The sequence below is a fragment of the Cydia splendana genome, chromosome 2 (genome assembly GCF_910591565.1).
Source record: "Cydia splendana chromosome 2, ilCydSple1.2, whole genome shotgun sequence".
Classification (NCBI taxonomy): Eukaryota; Metazoa; Arthropoda; class Insecta; order Lepidoptera; family Tortricidae; genus Cydia; species Cydia splendana.
This window is the reverse complement of record NC_085961.1, coordinates 6,999,243-7,018,942: the sequence shown is the minus strand read 5'-3', so window position 1 is coordinate 7,018,942 and position 19,700 is coordinate 6,999,243. Positions and strand designations below refer to the sequence as shown.

At 35.5% G+C, this 19,700-nt stretch overlaps 1 protein-coding gene and 1 long non-coding RNA gene across 2 annotated transcripts in view; both read right to left on the bottom strand.

Moving 5' to 3' along the window:
* LOC134802917 (uncharacterized) overlaps positions 1-19,700 on the bottom strand; it is a 428,476-nt gene that overhangs the window by 36,407 nt on the left and 372,369 nt on the right. The gene's annotated exons all lie outside the window — the stretch shown is intronic.
* LOC134802494 (uncharacterized MFS-type transporter C09D4.1-like) overlaps positions 10,235-19,700 on the bottom strand; it is a 29,384-nt gene continuing 19,918 nt past the window's right edge. The window contains exons 3-6 of the mRNA XM_063775176.1: positions 15,315-15,495; positions 14,552-14,763; positions 12,702-12,919; positions 10,235-11,671 (exon numbers count right to left, since the gene is read on the bottom strand). Of these exons, the coding sequence (XP_063631246.1) occupies positions 11,374-11,671; positions 12,702-12,919; positions 14,552-14,763; positions 15,315-15,495 (909 nt within the window). The 3' untranslated portion in view covers positions 10,235-11,373. The remainder of the gene's footprint in view (positions 11,672-12,701; positions 12,920-14,551; positions 14,764-15,314; positions 15,496-19,700) is intronic.

Sequence of the window (19,700 nt, the reverse complement as noted above, 5' to 3'; positions counted from 1 at the left end):
ATTATCTCTAAAGAATACCTAATATTTAAAATTTACACAATACGTATTTAATGATATTAACGGCTCCACCGCGATATAAATTCATAATTTTTACCTTAAATCTGCCTTTTTTCATCAAAATTTAAAACTATTTACATATTGCTTCTTGTTGTTTTATGGAGTCCGCAAACATTGCAAACAAGCCAAGGTTACATCCCTTACCAGGTGACTTCAATGTATTCCAAACAAGCCTAGCTAGGTACTATAAAGATTTCCCTTGCCCTTCCAAGATTTATGGCAACCGCAACCTTTCGCTGCAATATGTACGATATTGCATTTTTTACCGTGACGCGTGTGAAATTGCGTGACTTGTGACTTGTGCACCTGAAATTTTGGGGCGTTATGATATTAAAGTTTTCGGTTGAATGAATAATGGTTATTGTTGTGGTTTCTACTTTATGTAGGGTATCTAGCGTAAAGGCCGATAGGTTGGGATAAATAAATATGCAAGGACTATACATATACACTCCGTAAATACACCCACAAAACGGTAGGTTGTGATTAGGGAATGCTCCGGGTACTGAGTTTGTATGGCGAGAACCGGGAATTCCCGGTTCCGGTACTGTATTTGTGTAGAAAACCAGTACCGGGAGCACTCCCTAGTTGTGATACATTTTTTTAAGAAATGCAAGTTTTTATGTGACGAAAGTACGTTGTTGTTAGTAGGTACGTTGCGCTGTTTATAAAACTCCAAATATCACGAAACTATCGTATCTAGACAGTTGATGGTGAAAATAATAAATTTGTCATCAGGTGGTCTATTCAGATAGTATTTATTTGTGTCATCAATACCATAAAAAGGATCTCGTGATGATTAACTTCAAACAACTTTCACTTACATTATATGGATAATGGCTTGAACTAAATTAATTACCTTACTAAATTATTTAGTCCAGTCTGAAAATACACAAACACTTTGACCTTATAATTGCCAGACTGAAATAGACGTTGTTTAAAAATCCAAGCTTATTGAATTCGTCTAGACACCGGCACTTGACAACTACTAGGTACTCATTAAAGTTGAAATGTTTATTATAGTGTAAGATCCCTGTGTAATACTCTCGGTTCTTCGAGTATTGTTAGTTACATAATTTTCGGTTTAAGTCGTAATAAATAACAGGATCGATTATAGACAACGAGCTAGGCTCAGGAAATAGTTATTGATTTCTTGAAAAACGAAACCTGTCTAGTTATTGTGCTATACTATTAAATTCTTATTACTAGATACAAGCGTCTAGCATTAAATTGCCGCCATGCCAAAAAAGGTTGTTTATGGTGTTACATAAATTAAATTATCAATTCATCATGATGTAGTTCAGCAAAATTTGGTTAGGTAGTAGTAGTAGTTAAAGACATGAAAGATAGACACCTAAATGTTAGTTAATTTATTTTAAATTATAGAAACTATAAATAATAATATTTAAGTAAGTTATCTGGAAATACTATCCCGATTATTACTGCCGTATTCGAACTTCAAGATATTCACAAGAGACGACACGTACTAGATCCATTCTAGATACGTTATAGTTTAGATATCAACTAGTTCTCTTTTGCAGCGCAATTCGGGCAACCAATGTTACTTTTACGTTAGATAGAGATCTATTAAATGTGAATTGGATCTCTAAGTCATATCCTGTGGAAATCGTTCAAGAGTATCTCCAGAATCGCGCAAATGTCAAATTTGATAGGTTAGATCTTAAACATATCGTTATCGTATACTGGTGATGTCTAAAAGATATCTAATGGATGTCTATTTCAAAATCCGAATCGGGCCCTTAATTCCTTTTAGCCTAATTTATTAGCTTTTATCCAAATTCCCATTTTCTTGAAAATATGCTCAACAAATTCTAAATGGTCCTAACTAAATGTCAAGGAGACTTTGAATGTAAATCGAGCACTCTAATGAGTTTCTCTTCCAATAAATATCTTTGACACTCATTAAGTTGTTCCAAAATTCAGACTTTTGTTTTGACACAGACTAATAAAAACAGACTTAGTACAGGCGTACTTAAGTATGGAAATTTTAGTTCGCAGTAAAGTTTATATGGTATATGTGGAGGAAACCGGCGTAAAAAATGTATTGCAGGGAAAACCGTATTTTGTATATGTATACGTATGTATAGGTCGCTCAGACACAGTCAGAAAGGAAGAACTTCGCTCCTTCTACTCTACCGATCTTCTGTAAGTGGAAGAAGTGTGCAAACGCAAGAATTAAAAGCGACGTAATTAACCCAACAAACAATTTGGTCGTATATCAAGTAGCTATACGAATCGAAGTATTATAAAAGTAGCATATCAGTCATCATTTTGACTAATGGTGCATTATGCAACTATAAATAGTCGGATAAACTTATTGTCGTGTAGCTAGGTCGAATAAACGTTTATTCTACCATTTTATACGACTAAATAGTCGGTAAACTTATTGTCGTATAGCAAGGTCGAATAAACGTTTATTCTACCATTTTATACGACAGTCGTATAGTAGGTATCACGACGACTCCTATAGAACTTTCTTACACGACAGTTGGTCGCATAGAGGTCCTCATTATGATGGTCGTAATAATGTCGTAGTCACGTCAATTTTGTGGTATGAAATTATGAATGTCCATTATGCGACTTTTAAACTACTAATAGTTGCTTACACGTCGTAGAAGTGTTCCTTATAAGGACCGTACCGAAAAGAAAGTAGACAAGTATTTAGTGTAAAAGCTATATAATTAAATCGTGTTTTTGAAAAATAACAAAAGTAAATAATTTTTTTAGATAAACAACTTGCAATGCCCCTAGTTTGCCTGCAATCTGACTTTTCTTTTAACCCGTGGAGCACCCTACACAGACACGTGTGCTGGTAACTAGTATAGGAGTTCCATACTACGGTAATTCTGGGGCGCTCCAGGGGTTAATGTTCTCCATCAGGTTTTGGACGACTTTCTTGTTCACGCTTTCAGAAGCCTTATTCCATTTTTTTTTAAGTCAGCAAGGGAAGTTACAGCCTTCGCATTTTTTTGAACATTTCTTTTCATAAGGGCCCAGTATCTCTTATATACGTTTACGTAAGCATAATATGCCATGCGGACATTTTCACAAGAGAGGGTAGGAGAAAGACGTGACAGCGCGAAAGATGCCTGAGCCAATCGACCGGTAAGTAAGTCTATGTGCTTATCCCATTTTAATCCACAGTCAAATAGAAAACCTAAAAATCTTGTATCATGTACCTGTGGCAATTTTACGTTGTTGATCTCAATGTCAAGGGGAGTTTGATAAATACCTCTTAACCAAAAATGGATAATCACCGTTTTATCGAGATTTATCAAAAAGCCATTTACTTCGAACCAATTTACCAATTTTAATAGAGTATATGTGATTTTCTCCTTTAGATCATTAAATGTCTCTCCGGCAACAACAGCGCAACCGTCATCCGCGTACATTACAAAGTCATCCTCTGTCACATTAATTAATTTATGTACACCTGCAGGGCTAACATTGTATTTTTTAGCAAGCTTTCTTATAGTTAACCCTTTATTTTTGCACCAGTCGTCCAAAATATTTTTTCTCACTTCTAACTTAATCCTTCCCATTTTGACAGATATGATAAAATAACCAATTTATGTTCAGTTTAAATAAAGTTAAGAAACAGGGTTATATTTCAGTAAAACCCATTTCGTTCTTTGACGCCCGTGAAAAAAAATATGCAGTCGAAAAGTTGTCTACTTTCTTTTCAATACGGTTCTTAGAACAGTCGACTAACTGTTACTATGGTGACCGCCATTCGTATTTAAGTAGCAAAAGTGCTATTATACTACCGCTATTTAACCACAGTCGAATAGATGTGATAAAATAAACTTTTATACAACTTTTGAAAAGCTATGGCGACCATTCCAAATCAAACGTATAGATTATACAACCTCAAGTTGTATAACTGTCCCATAAGGTATCTGCTTAATAATTTGTTAATCAAAATAATTAACTAAGTAAGAATTTTAAAAGCGCATCAACAATTAGTTATAAACTTATATAGCAAACATCAGTAACCACTGCGAGGTAGCGGTACTGCGCAGTAGTTTACAGATATAGATATAATACACACTTTTGTCTCCTATTTCATAAACCACCAACTTAATAAAAATGGCTACTTATACCTTCTTTCAAAGATACAATTTCACACCACTTGCTGTTAATGTTGATATCATTTTTGACACAAGCCGACGCGGAACTCGCGTTGAGGAAATAAGCTATTTAACGACCATTAAGCGGCGATAACTCAACTTAAAGTCGTATAAATATCGTATTTCTCACCACTACTCTTCCTTAAGTCGATTAAGCGTCGTAGTAGTAGCTATTTATACGACGAAGTGTCGAATCGGCGACGCATATGCAACTAAATAGGTATTAAAACGACCATTACTCAACTTTTTTACGACTTTAAATTGAATAAGCTGCGCCCAAATAGCGTCGTATAAACGTATAAACCTAAATTTTGCCTCAAATTGTTAGTTGGGAAGAGCTTGTAGACTATCTTCCCTCATAGACGGTATTCACCATATTTAACTTCATTGCATAAGGCAGTCTGATTCAGAGGTAAAAATTACTTTCATCGTCTAATTTTTACAAAGGAGCGTTGATTAGCTTTTGATGTTAAAATGAAAGAAATTCAAGCAACGGTGTCGCTTGCGGCCTATCTACCCGTCATCTCAAGTATTTGCCTCCCTTTTACTTTATTGGCTCCTACCGTTAAGTACCAACTTAGGACCAAGATTAAACTATTTTTACATATACTAGTGTAGTGTTTTTACGTTATTTGTTGTAAATAAAATTTCTAATTACCTGGAACACTAACAAAACTATTGGGCGATCAGTTGCACATTGGCGAAATAGCAGGTATCTAGGTTTACCTTTTTTTACAATTTTTACACTGCTGACCCGAGCCAAATATAGTTAGTTCGCCGCTGACTGTACCAAAAACGAATGCAAAAGTATGTTTGATGTCGACTATGTATATAAAAGCTAAAGCATATCGGTATCACCAAGTACTTGGTGAAATTCCTTTGTCACAAAGGTAATAAATAAGACAATGTTACACATTCATACGAGATTTCCGGTATGTAGATACGAGTATCAATATGTTATCTTAGATATTTTATTGTCATTCTAGTACAGACCGCAACATACTTTATGGAGCATTCCACGGGCAGTGCCGTACAAATGCATTTTATTTCCTGTGTTGCGACTTTTTTTCGGTAGGTATTTAAAGCAGGCGATTATTTTTCTGTGCATATTTTTGACCATTTGTCATATAAAAGGAAACTCTTATACCTGCAAATCTTCAGAAAATTCGCGTTTGTACGAGACAAACGGTATTAGGCAATTTCATGGAATGCTCCTATACATACTTAAAACGTAAATTTTCTTAAGATTTTTTCAAAGACGCTTCTACTTTACATTTGTGATGGTGAGTTGCCACGAACTTGTACTGTGTGCCTACATAGTGAGAACCAACATTTGCCTTTATCTATTATTTGTATACATCTACCTGTTACTAGGTTCGGAAACATGCTCGCGATTTCTATCTTACCGTCAGTCGGACCGTGTCGTCTTTAAAAAAACGGTAGGGGTCGGATCAAAAACTAAGTGAAACCTCCACAGGGATAAACACAAAAAAACAACTTCATAATATAGCACTTGACTTTATTCTCACTTCGAATAATACGATATATTCTAACTTCAACTTCACTTTAAGTGTTTACAGTTTCAATCGACGGTGACGACTGACTGCTCCGGGTAGGAGGGCCCATGGTCTAATAAAACATGGTCTTCCATTCCCAGAGTGACACGGGCCTACGTCACAATAACATTGCCACTTTATTTCAACATAACATGTTACATGGGTACATTATACCTATGGTTAATAAGTTAAAATATTTCTTTATAATTTTATAATTTTAATTTATATGTATTTTAGCTTAAATTTTACAATAACACGTCATTTTTAATTACTCGTTAGCAATATCTTCCGATTCACGAAAGAAATTTCAGACTTTCGGGTAATTCTGTTTATACTACTGGCAACACAGGATAGCGCTGTGCACATTTGACAATTCGGATCTAGATAACTTCATGCCCTGACCGTCATCCTTGTCGAACGCGTGTTAATTGTTATTTCCTTCTCGCTCAGTGTCAGCAGTCGCAGTGTTTTCCAAACTTTTCACGCCGTAAGCTTGGTAATTAATGTGTAACTGTGAATTAGTTTTTCAAACGTTTGTCTTGTATAGATAAATAAAGTTTAATTTAATACATTAGATTTGTTTTATTTTACTATGTTTCTACATGAATAACTTAAAATTAATGCCGTTAAAATAATTTTCACCGTTGGTTAAAATTCTCCCACATTTCAAAGTTTGAGAACCTGTAAACAGCATGATGACGTAGGCGCGTGTCAGTTAGGTCATACGCGAATCTCGGAATGGAGTACCAGGCGGAGTATATTATTATACCATGGGAGGGCCGCGTTTTATACCTGATTCTGGCAATGTTGCAGTACCCGCAAAATTTAATAAAAATGTCATATAGTCTGCCATGGTTGTTACATAAGTAATTAAGTCCGACCCGCGCTTGACTGCACATTTCTGATAGGTTTTCCTCTCATCTATAGCTAAATAACAATATTGTGTATTTTTTTTTCAAAATTTGAGACCCAGTAGGTTCGGAGATAAAGGGGGAATAGTCGGACAGACAGACAGACGCACGAGTGATCCTATAAGGGTTCCGTTTTTTCCTTTTGAGTTACGGAACCCTAAAATGTGTCGGGATGACAAATCCAGTGCTACAAAAAGTCACGTTATAACGTGGCTATGTCCATTCCATTGTTTAAGTTTCGATTGACGTTATTAAACGTACCTTTAAGTTGTCTACATATTTGAAGAGTTCACCTCATTTTTCTCGGCTTCCATTATCAGATCCTAGCGTGATAACAATGGGTCCTGCCGTCTTCGAGGAATTAGAGAATGTACAGTGGCGTTCAAAAGTAGGTACAAGGATAGATGTCGACCGTAATGCCTTAATATTACGGTTGAAACATCTCCATGCACTTTTTAATGCCAGTGTACAGTGTAGGTACATTAAAAAGAAACAGACGGCTCGATTCGGAAAATGAATTAGATTTCTACTAGACTTCAACAAGTTACGATACGGATAATTTAAAGATATTTGTAAGATAGATATGTCAAATTTGACGTTTCCGCGATTCTGGAGGTACTCTTGAACGATTTCGACAAGTTATGACTTAGATATCCAAGTCACATCTAGTCGATATCTAATGTAGATCTAGTTGATCTCTAAATCGTCTCAAGATCTTGTGATTATCTCGAAATCCGAATAGGCCTGAGAGATATTCCTCCTTTTAATAAGGAGTGTAAATTCTGCTCCGACTACGATGCGAACTCGTAATGTTCGTCATTAGAAAAAAAACCGGCTCGATGTCGTCTTGATACATTTTAAATGCTTTTTTAAGGGCGAGATAGCGAGACGTGTTTTACTGCCTGTAAAAAGTTTGATTTGCCTCGATATTGAGGCTTGACGCAGAATATTTAAGTATGGCAAACAAATTTAAATTGTATTCTTTTATTTAGGTACTTCTGTCATGAAGTAAAGATATAGTGCATAATTGTTTTCCATCGTATTTTCTCGGAAACGTTCGTATTTGTCATGCTACTTCAGTCAACCTCAGTACTTTTTGCACCGGGACTGACTGAAATAGGAAGACACGTACGTACATTTCCGTGAAAATATTACGATGGAAAATAATTATGCACTACACCGTAGTCTAATATAAGTAAAGCAAAATGTTAATAAAACTTATTCATTTAAGCGGTGGTGACCAAATGGTTCAGCTATGCGACTTTCAATTCGATGGTAATGGATTTCTATCCTGGTATGCATAATAGGTAATATTAATATGGTAATCCATATTTAACTATATGGTAAACTTCTATTGTACGGTTTTAATACATGTAACATAAATAATCGTGTATGGAGAGTTTCCACAGATGTATCATAACTAGCTACTACCCAACTAGCAAAATAGTCGTATAAGAATTGATTTACTCAGCCTGTAATCGTATAACAGCCGAGTTGCGGTTGTTGAAACACCAATATATCGTATAATAGCTGTTAACTCGACTATTTAGCAATTTTCGCTAATTAGTGCTATAATCATGTCGTATAAACGTTTATAGCACTATCTTTTAGCACTTTTATTCCACCTTTTAATAAATGCTGAGTTAGCGCTACTAAATCACTTTTATTCAGCATAATTGTTCTATTAAAATCATATAACAGCTATAGAATAGCTAATTGTCTGAATAAGGCGCTTTAATACAACTGTTACTCAATTCTCTTCTCTGTTGCTATAAAAGCTTATTAAAAGCAATCCAATAACCATTTGGCAACAATGCTGCTGTAACAGCGCGCTTATATCATAATTCGGGTAATGGGGTTCAAACCGCTGTTATAGGAGCTGAAGTGTATTTACAGGTTTTATTCAAAATGTATTCAGCTTAGAGTACTTTTAAAGAGTTTTGAACTACATTAACAGCACAAGTCAGCCATGTTGTCGTTTCAATATAGTCCGGTGGCCAACTGCATGAAACCCTACCTGATAAAAAAATAGAAAAATCCTACTCTGTAGGGGTAGCTGACTTTTAGTAGCATCAACTGCTCTTGGTCGGCCGCGGCTTAATTTGGCAAATTTTGCGCAAATGGCAAAATAGTGGCACAAAAATTCATCAAAAAAAAAACCCCATCGTATAATAGAATTGAGGACAGCAAAACAAAAGTGGTCAGCTACATCCTGTGTTGGCAGGTTCCTGTGTCCTACCGAATTTGTGGTACAACGTGACAGCTACAATTTACCTCATCGAAAAATAGAATGAAAAAAACTGATTGTAATACCTACATTAAATTTGTTGACGTATGTCTTGGTCGGTCTCACCTTAGCCAGGCAGCTTTTGCAGTCCGTCCGCATTAAAAAAAATGTCAATTGCAGCTATCCTACCATACAAGTGACATTATATTTTTCGATGAGGTAAATTGTAGCTCACTTGGTACCACAAATTCGGTCGGACACAGGAACCAGCCAACACAGGATGTAGCTGACCACTTTTGTTTTTTGATGAATATTTGTACCACTTTTTTGCCACTTGCGCAAAATTTGCCAAGTTAAGCCACGGCCGTCCAAGAGCAGTTGAAGCTGCTAAAAGTCAGCTACCCCTACAGAGTAGGATTTTTCTATTTTTTTATCAGGTAGGGTTTCATGCAGTCGGCCACCGGACTATAAATCCATAAACATGGCGACATCATGTGCTATAAGTGTAGCAGTAAACGCAGTTACTCGACTTATAGTCGAATTAATGAGATATAAGAGAAACTAGATCGTGTAAGCAAAATTTTACTTATTTTAATTAATATTTTTTTATTGAAATTTAAGAAAATAGACGGCCCATGAATATATATGAACCAGTGCCTTTGGTTTTATCAATAAAGTATTTTTCGCGCTAGGTTTTACTGTATTACGTGTACTTACAGACAGTAAAAACTTATGTACACAATCACGGTAAAAATAAATGTCATGGATGACAGCAGTAAAAAAATACTTAAGTACCTTTTTGTTTTATTAGACACGTGAAGACGATTAGGCCTCAAACATAATAAAATAATTGTAATATAATCGCTTACCTGAGATCGTTTTTAGCACATATTAGTTGAATAAAAGCATTTACTGCACTCTTACACATTTAAAATGCCGAGTTAAAGCAATTCGGCTACTTTTACGAAACATTTTTGCTGAGAAAAAGCAGTGCGGCTGCTTTTATAGAACACTTTCACTGAGTAATAGTAAATTGCTAATGTTTATAGAACAAATAGTCGAATAAAAGCACTATCGTTGCTATTAAAACACTAGAAGCGCTTTTATCCACTTTTACTCAACTCTTACAGCATCGATTTGCTTCTTATACAGCGCTTACTCGATTTTTATAACACTTTTAGTCTGTATAAGTGCGCCTTTTCGCGTTGAGTAAACGCTTACAGGACTTTTATTCGACTGTTTTTACACCTTTTATAGCACCAAAAAGCGAAAATAAAAACGTGCTCTCAACTTTTATAGCACATAGATTTGCTAGTTGGGTAGCTACCTATTACAACTTTACCTTTTGTGTCGTGAAAATATAAATAGACGCGTTATTCAGGGAATATTCGCCTTCAGTTATTTTCCTGTTTGTATTATAAATAAATATGCCAAGTTAATAATTCGAATGTATTTTGATAGCGTATGACATGTGTTTGTATGGTATTTTATGTAGTAGGTAACTTGGTACAAGAAAATATTATACATTTAATTTTACATGCAATAAATTATTATATTCTGAAGCATTACAGTGAAGCAAATTGAAATCTTAGTATGGATAAGAAATATCCGTTTATTTAAATTAGGTAGTGGATTGATTATTGTTGGAAAATAACAGAACAAAATGTCTTTATTGAAGTCCAATTTTTTATACGTCTTTATATATTATAAACAGAGATCGGACAGATTGGCGTCATTGCTCGCAATAATGTGGGCATGGCTCCAAATTTGATTAAATAATTAATCATTTAATTATTTTTTTTACCTGAGATTTAATTTTGTTCCCTAGTCAATAAATAGCACTTAAATAATTTAAATATATTTTTGATATAAAAAATGAGTACCTACAGAAAATTTTAAAAACATGCTGATTATTTTCTTTAATAAATTTACATTATAAGAAATCTTTGTGTTATTTATTGATTAGGAATCAAAATTAAACCTCAGGTAAGAAATTAATTAAATGATTAATTATTTAATCAATTTTGGAGTCATGTCTACATTATTGCGAGCAATGTCGCAAATTTGTCCGATCTCTGAATTTATAAATGTGTTGAAACTTGGTTATATCATATACTCGTTCCAACAAAACACAACTTTTGATAAACAAAACTAGATAGCTACCTATCTAAATAATGTGGGGATAATAACGCATCCATATATCAAAGGACATCACACCCACTTTGTGATATTGGATCCAAGGGTATATTATTTCCAAAACAGCATTGTTATTAACTTGACAGTGATTTCTCAAATACATTGTTGTGGGCGGGTTATTTTAGGTATACAATTATTAAGGTAAACGTACTAGTGATGCTAATGCCTAATAGATGACACCTTGCTGTCACCTCTATTGACAATGACTTTAGGTTTCAATAAGACATGTACTGGGACCGCGTCGAGCACCAGTACGTTTACCTTAGGTATATTTAATTTCAGTAAATAAATTCACGCTTGTCTTCGTTCAATTTTGGTCTCTGCGCCAATGTCCTCTTAAGTTCAAATTTTATTGGCAACGTACACGTAGCTCCAAATACTAGGGTAACTACGAAACCGACGTTACCCCAGAAGTAACCGAGTGTCTCATTAATATATCCAAATGTTAAGGTTGTCGCAAAAGTGAATAGTAAAGACATCATGTTCATAATAGTTCCGATAATAAGTTCCGACTCAGGGTAAGTCAGTTCGGTTGCAACGTCGAAGCTCACGGCAGTAAATCCACAGAGAAATGTTCTGAAAAATAAAGATCTTAATAAATGTTAAATCCTCATTTATATTGCGTACGTTTGTACTTATAATAGCAGACAAAATACTGTCTATAATGCAAGTATAAAAGTAAGCTGACCGTGGGTATAATAAGATAGATTTTAAATATAATATTTAAGGCTGTTGAGGATAACTATATCATAGTAACCTCATAACTTAAAACGTCTAACTAAATTTAAAATTTCCAAGCGAGAGTTTCCACTCTCATTTATTTTAAAGTTTTAAGGGTTCCGTAGCCGAATAGCAAAAAACGTAACCCTTATGGATTCGTCATGTCTGTCTGTCTGTCCGTCCGTATGTCACAGCCACTTTTTTCCGAAACTATAAGAACTATACTGTTGAAACTTTGTAAGTAGATGTATTCTGTGAACCGCATTAAGATTTTCACACAAAAATAGAAAAAAACCGGACAAGTGCGAGTCGGACTCGCCCACCGAGGGTTCCGTACTTTTTAGTATTTGTTGTTATAGCGGCAACAGAAATACATCATCTGTGAAAATTTCAACTGCCTAGCTATCACGGTTCATGAGATACAGCCTGGTGACAGACGGACGGACGGATGGACGGACGGACAGCGGAGTCTTAGTAATAGGGTCCCAAAGAACCTCAAGAAACTCAAAAAATATTTTTTCATCAAACTCATAGGTCTTCAAAAATGATATTGAGGTTTCTAATATCATATTTTTCCTAAACTAAATAGTTTGCGCGAGAGACACTTCCAAAGTGGTAAAATGTGTCCCCCCCCCCCTGTAACTTCTAAAATAAGAGAATGATAAAACTAAAAAAAATATATGATGTACAAAGATGTACATTACCATGCAAACTTCCACCGAAAATTGGTTTGAACGAGATCTAGTAAGTAGTTTTTTTTTTAATACGTCATAAATCGTAAACCGCAATTTTATTATGTTACTTGCTGCTACGGAACCCTTCATGGGCGAGTCCGACTCGCACTTGGCCGCTTTTTTTTATTACTGTAACAGTTTCGCACACTTACCCAACAAAAGCTGCCCCAGCGAACATAACCCACACCACCTTACAGTAAACCAAAAGAGCAGTTAACGTAGCCATAGCAACAGCCGACATGTAGTAAATAAATATAAGCAGAAACTTGAATTTCTTCGTTTTGTCAAGAATGAAGCCATATGTCACAGATGCCGTCATACCGAAGACTATCATAGTCACGCCTATGTTACCGGCGGTTTCTTCTTGATCCTGAAATCAAATAAAAATAGGTGTAATAATAAATTATTAGTTTGTCGGGCATGCCGCCGTCCCGGAGAGTCACTCAGGCATATTATCTCCGGTTGTTCTCATCTTGCTAACGGCGAGTACTTGCACAGACATAACCTCGTAGCCAGAATTATTCACCAGCAGCTTGCCCTCCTATACGGCCTTGTGGACCGCGAAGTGCCGTACTACAAGTACTCACCTGCGCCAGTTCTCGAAAATGGTCGTGCCACGCTCTATTGGGATCGATCTATCATCACTGACAGGACTATTGTAGCCAATAAGCCTGACATCGTGCTGATAGATCGATCGCAGCGCCGGACCGTGCTCGTCGACGTCACCATCCCCCATGATGAGAATCTCGTGAAGGCCGAGAAGGACAAGTCCAGCAAGTACCTAGACTTAGCCCACGAGATAACCGCTATGTGGGATGTTGACTCGACGATCATTGTTCCTATAGTCGTGTCAGCGAACGGTCTCATAGCGAAGAGTCTCGACCAACACCTAGAGAGACTCTCGCTGGGTGGTTGGATCAAGGGTCAGATGCAGAAGGCGGTAATTTTGGACACGGCGCGTATAGTACGTCGATTCCTCACTCTGCGGCCCTGACCACCGGCAGCTTGGACCCTGCCCCGCTGCCGGCGGCACCCTAGGTTAGGTTTTTTATAATGTGTTTATATATTTTTGTTATGTTTTGTAAGTGTTTTTATATTTTACTTTTATACTCACATTGTAAAACCCTAACCTAAGACCCTAATTGAATAAAGAGAATTATGTAGAAATGTTATAAGTATAAAATAATTCTGATGTTACAAATAATATTAGTTTTAGGAGATAGTTCCATACAGGCGTATTCTGATTGTAATAACAGGTCATGAATTTGATCTGAATTTGTTATGGATATGATAATGATAATTATGTTACTATCCAAAGTAACGTTTTAGTAGAGGAAACAGAGGAACAGGACAGATTCAGACGACAGAATCAGAACACGCCTGCTGGAGTCCGTCTAAGATAACTATGCACCGAATTTGACAGAGCAAAGTCTTGAGGCGTTATTACAAACGTCGTATTTTCATAGTAATTTGACACATCCACACTTTGTAATTGCAAAGCCTGTGCAGAGTTAGCTTGGTCCGCATCTAACAACATTTTATCAACATAATGAAAAAAAAAAACGGGTTGCACTCCGGGAGTGCCGGCAGAAGTGAAAACTCAATGACATTGCACAGCGCCGCTAACGAAGTTTTCACTATGTATAATTCAGGTTAACGCCATCTAGCGTTATTTCGTCGCATTACTTGAAACCCCTAAGCACTTCACTGTTAGTACTCGAGTTATATTACACCAGTTAGAGGGAAACTTACTAGATGGCATTTAAATCAATAAAGAAAAACTCAATGACACGTGACGTCACGTCTTACGCTCTCGCGAGTTTAACATTTTTTCCCCATCACAAAAAGTGCACAGCGTCGCTAAAGAAGTTTTCACTTCAAAAAATAGTTGGCACGTAAGTAAATTTCTACTAAGTACCTAAGTAGGTAATATTTTCCCACAACTTTCTGACTTACATTTACTATCAAACTTTATAAAAGCAAAATCTAGTAACAAACTTACCGGAAAATAATTCACAAATATCTGGCTTAACAAAGTGGAGAGGCCATTAAAACATCCATTATTGATGCCCGTAGTAATAAAAAGTGCTACCAAACTACGTTGAGAAAAGATTCTTTTAAGAGTTCTCATGTACAAGCTCAAGTTACTTTTGGTTGCCAATCTTGCTCTCGCTTGGCTAAGAGTCGGTGGTAAAGGTGGTTCGGCCTTAAAAGCTGAAACATAGAATTGGTATCTACAGTGGGTATATACCTAAATTAATTTTCACTACAATCAGAAACGGTTCTTCAAAAAGTTCTCAAATATTATTGAAGGTAAACCAAATAATCTTTGATAGAAAAAAAAAAGACTGTACAAAAAATGAACTAAACAATAACTAGGTATATGCCTATAAGATTTGAGGAGTTTCCTCGGTTCTGAAGAACTGGGTTTTGAAAAAAATGGGACCAATCTGTAAGTATATATTTTTAAACAAAAATATATTTCTAAATCGCTTGATAATCGACGGTCTGTGGTAACAAACAATAAAAAAATACTACTTTTAGAATGTTGAAGTCGTCGAAAAGAATATGTTAATATTTCAGTCGTGGTTACGTGATGATGATATTATAATTGTGTTTTTTTTTTCCACAACGATTGGAATATTTTTTGTATCATCAACAAAATTAGAGAAAATGCAACCCGATGTAAAAATGACAACTGATATCTATGTGTGTGAATGTGTGAATTAATATTAATATAGGTACTATGCAAATAAACCACTTACTGAAAATAACTAAAGCTGCTACTAAACTAGACGTAACTGCAAAGTAAGCAAACATTTTGAATAAATCATCTCCAATCTGGTTTGGGTCATCGTGGTCTGAGACTAATATTGGAGGCAAGAAAAATCCCACAACTAGACCGAATTGGAAACCAAAGACTCCAATACTGCAGGCCGATGATACCTGAAAAAAGAATCGAGAGTAAATTTTTACTAGAGAGAGAGAGAAAATAATTAACACCACAAACATTTAGGTACAGTCGACGTCAAAGATATCTTTTACACTTTTGCACCTGACTCCTTTGTAATACGGCGCAAAATGTAAACATATCTTTGACGTCGACTGTATATACGAGGTCAATCAAAATCTACTTAACAGTTTACATACTAAGTAGGTACATAGTTAAGTTGACATTGACATTAAAAAACAGCGTGATGTTATGTTACTGTTTCTTAATTACATACTAAGTACACACACGTTTTTAAAGTTTGTTGGACTTGGATTATAAATCACATTATTACTCTTCCTAGGATTAGAAATTCGCATTAGTTCAGATAAAGTGACGTATGAACGTAAGGTCGCCGAGCTCCGGAATGGAGATGGCACATACAGAAGAAGAAGATTTAGGTAAGTATTTCTGTTGAATGGTTGAACGAACAGTCTAAATCTAAGAATAATTTAACAGTTTTAGACAAAATCTCAATATCGTCCGTAGTCAAAAGAAAGAACAATGAACATTTTGAACCACACAGTTCGTCAAAGTGACCATATATATTCCAAATAGGGCCTATACTTTGCACGAAATCATAATTGCGATTATAATCAATTTATGTATAAGGGTACCAATATGTGATTGAATCAAACTTACTGTCACATAAAACTACGAGTAATTCATTTTTATATAATGTTTTCAGTGACGTTCGACTGAGCACGCACGCACGACGCACGAATGATTAATGCAATTTACTTATATCACCTGTCATATTACGATTACCGCTAATTTTCATAAGATAATATTCTCCTAACATAAATGTCGAACTCAAATAAATATCACAATTCAAGTTATTTATGAATGTGATGAACAAATTAAGTGCACGTTTGAGGATTAGTTCGAATTTCATTTTAAGCCTCAAAAAGAGTACAGTATATTAACAGTAAATATAAAACTCCGCAATAGGTAGATATATATTACTTTTGCTTAATACTTCATATACTTCGTATGGTGCAACAGTTGAACTACAAAATATGTTCCTTCAGGAGCTGCAGCAATTCAGTTCGTATCGGGAATTATGCACCAGTTCTGTTAGTTCCTGTAATCAATTGGGAAAGTAATTTTCGCCGCCATTAGCTGCACAATTATCGCTCCGGGACAGCTGAGCTGATCGACTCGAGACGTCTTAAGTGCTGGTTGAGGGTTGGCGAGTGGTTATCGATAGTTTCTGTGTGATAATATTTTGATCGGACTTTTAACCCTAACCAGGCTGACATTTCAAAAATGACAATCGAACGTCAGTCTTACTCATAGAAAATAGAAGACATAATTATTTGAAGTGCCGTATGTGGGAAATATTAATGGAATGGAATAGCAATGGAAATGGGGACCCTACAAAATATAATAGAGGGACTGTTTCCTCCAGCCCCACAATTCAACCCACCTGCAATGGTGGTCCCCAGGGAGGAGGAGCCGATTGAACCAGAAGAGGTGCCCCTTGTCACGGAGGGTGAAATGGCTTATGTGGCCCATAGAATAAGGGCCTGCAAAAAAGCCCCTGGCCCAGACGGGGTTCATGGGAAAATAATTCCCATAGTGATGGAGTACCTTGGAGACTGCCTAAAATCCACTTTTGACCAATGCCTAAAAGATGGGCAATTTCCAAGGTGCTGGAAGGAGGGAATAGTGTGTCTCCTCCGGAAGGAGACTAGGCCGGCGGATTCCCTTAGCCTGGTACAGGGTTAAATACTTACTTGCGAAACAGTGCTTGGTTTAAAATAATTCGATTTCTTTTCTAAGTTGTATAATAATAGTTTATCACACATAGGTACATATATTATATTATATACACACACACACACACACACACACACACACACACACGTGTACTTGATAATCGGCTGGTAAGAGAAAAGTTGTTAGAAACTAATTTTGATGACTTATTAAACATACAATGCCCAATTAAATTGTACGAAGCGTTCACACTTATATTTAAAAATATTTATGATGCATGCTATAGAACACAAATAATTAGAGAAAACTGTTACAATAGAAACAATAAGAATTGGGTAAGTGATAATTTAAAAAAAATGATCTCAGAACGTGATAGACTGTTTGTTATATGGTGCAATGAACCAAAGAATATGTTAAAAAGACTTAACTATACTAAATATAGAAATAGGTGTAATAAGGCAATTTCAAAATGTAAAAATGAGTATGATAAGCAAAGTATATTAAAGTGCAATAATAACATTAAAAAAGTATGGGAAAAAATAAATAGTTTATTAGGAAATAATAAATCTTCGTTAGATAGTACCGTAATTAATAATATAAAGATAGAAGATAGTATTAAAGAGATCTGTGATAAATTTGCATATACTTTTTCAAATGAGATAGAGCAAATAAAACATAGGTGCAGTGATAGATGGTTAGATAGAAATAGTTATGTAAATAAGGCGGATGTATCTATGAGATGGCAACCCGTGCACAGTAAAGATATAAAACGTATTATTAATCAAGTAGATAAAAATAAAGCACCGGGAAGTGATCTCGTACGTATGTCCGACCTCAAGCTTATTGTAGATAAAGTTAGTCCAGTCATAGCCAAATTTATCAACTTGTCAGTAGCTCAGCACAAATATCCTAACAAGCTTAAAGAATCGTTAGTTCGTCCAATCCATAAAAAGGGTGATCGTAAAGTATATTCCAACTATAGACCAATATCCATTCTCTCTAGTATAGATAAAATCGTCGAAAAATGTATAATTAATCAAACCAGCTCTTTTCTACAAAAACATAGTATATTAAATGATAGTCAACATGGTTTCCAAAAAAATAAAAGCACCGCCACTCTCCTCTCCAAATTCACTGACGAAATAAACACTTACTTAGGAGATAAAAAAATAGTTGTAGCGATATTTTATGATTTTAAAAAAGCATTCGACACCTTAGAAATCGATACCCTTTTAAATGGAATGGACGAGTGTGGTGTGGGGCAGCCACTGAACTGTTGGTTCCGTGACTACCTCACATCACGATCATATCGCGTCAAAATTGGTGACGACCTAAGCGATGAAACACAGGTGCAATGCGGAGTACCTCAAGGCTCGGTATGTGGGCCGGTGTGCTACCTCATGCATGTTAACAGTTTGTGTGGAGTTATACAAAATTGTTCTGCATATATGTTCGCTGACGATCTTTGCACCTTACGTGCCGGAACCAATCTCACTGATATATGTCATCTGGTTCAACAGGACATAGATTCAATAGTTAAATGGTCACACGATAATGGCATTATATTGAATTCTGATAAGACAAAACTACTCATTATACAATCACCTTATATATGCACCGTAGAAACTCCTTTGCCTATGTATACTCACAGTTTTACTTGTTTCCACGATAAATTAAAAGCTTGTCAATGCAAACCTATAGAAAAAGTTGATTGTGTAACATATCTGGGAGTCAAAATAGATACCGCATTCTCTTGGCAACAACATATAGACCATATCTGTAGTAAATTAAGAATTCTCTTAGGTAGATTTTATCACTTAAGCTATAAAGTACCTAATAACATACTGAAATGTTTATATTTTGCAATAGTTGAGTCTGTATTGAGCTATGCACTTCATTGCTATGGTCTTACTTTTAAATCATACATAGATAAATTAGAAGCACTATAAATTAGATTCCTAAAACTACTCGTAAATAAGAAAACCAGAAACAGCTGTAAAAACGATTATTATAAACTATTCAAAATTTGCAAAATACTACCAGTTAGTTTAAAGCACAAATTCCTTCTAGCAGTTAACAACCATGGCAATGAAGAGCATAACACAATACTAATAGAACATAAGCATAAAACAAGGGCAGTAACTGCGCGAAAATTTGAAGTCCCCCGGGTTAGTAACTATTTTGGTGACAGAACTCTTAGGAAAAGAGTTCCGTATTTCCTGAATAGTCTACCCGAGAACATTCGTCATGAGCCAAATAAAAATAAGTTTAAAAGCGCCCTAAAACTGTACCTATTGCAAACACTTAAGTGACAGTTGCACATGTGCAAGTGCCACTAAGTGTTTAGATGTAAAAGATTTAATAATAATTTAAAATTAGTACACAATTAAATACATGTGTATGTAGAGACTCTTACCTGCAGGCAAACTGTAAATACAGTTTT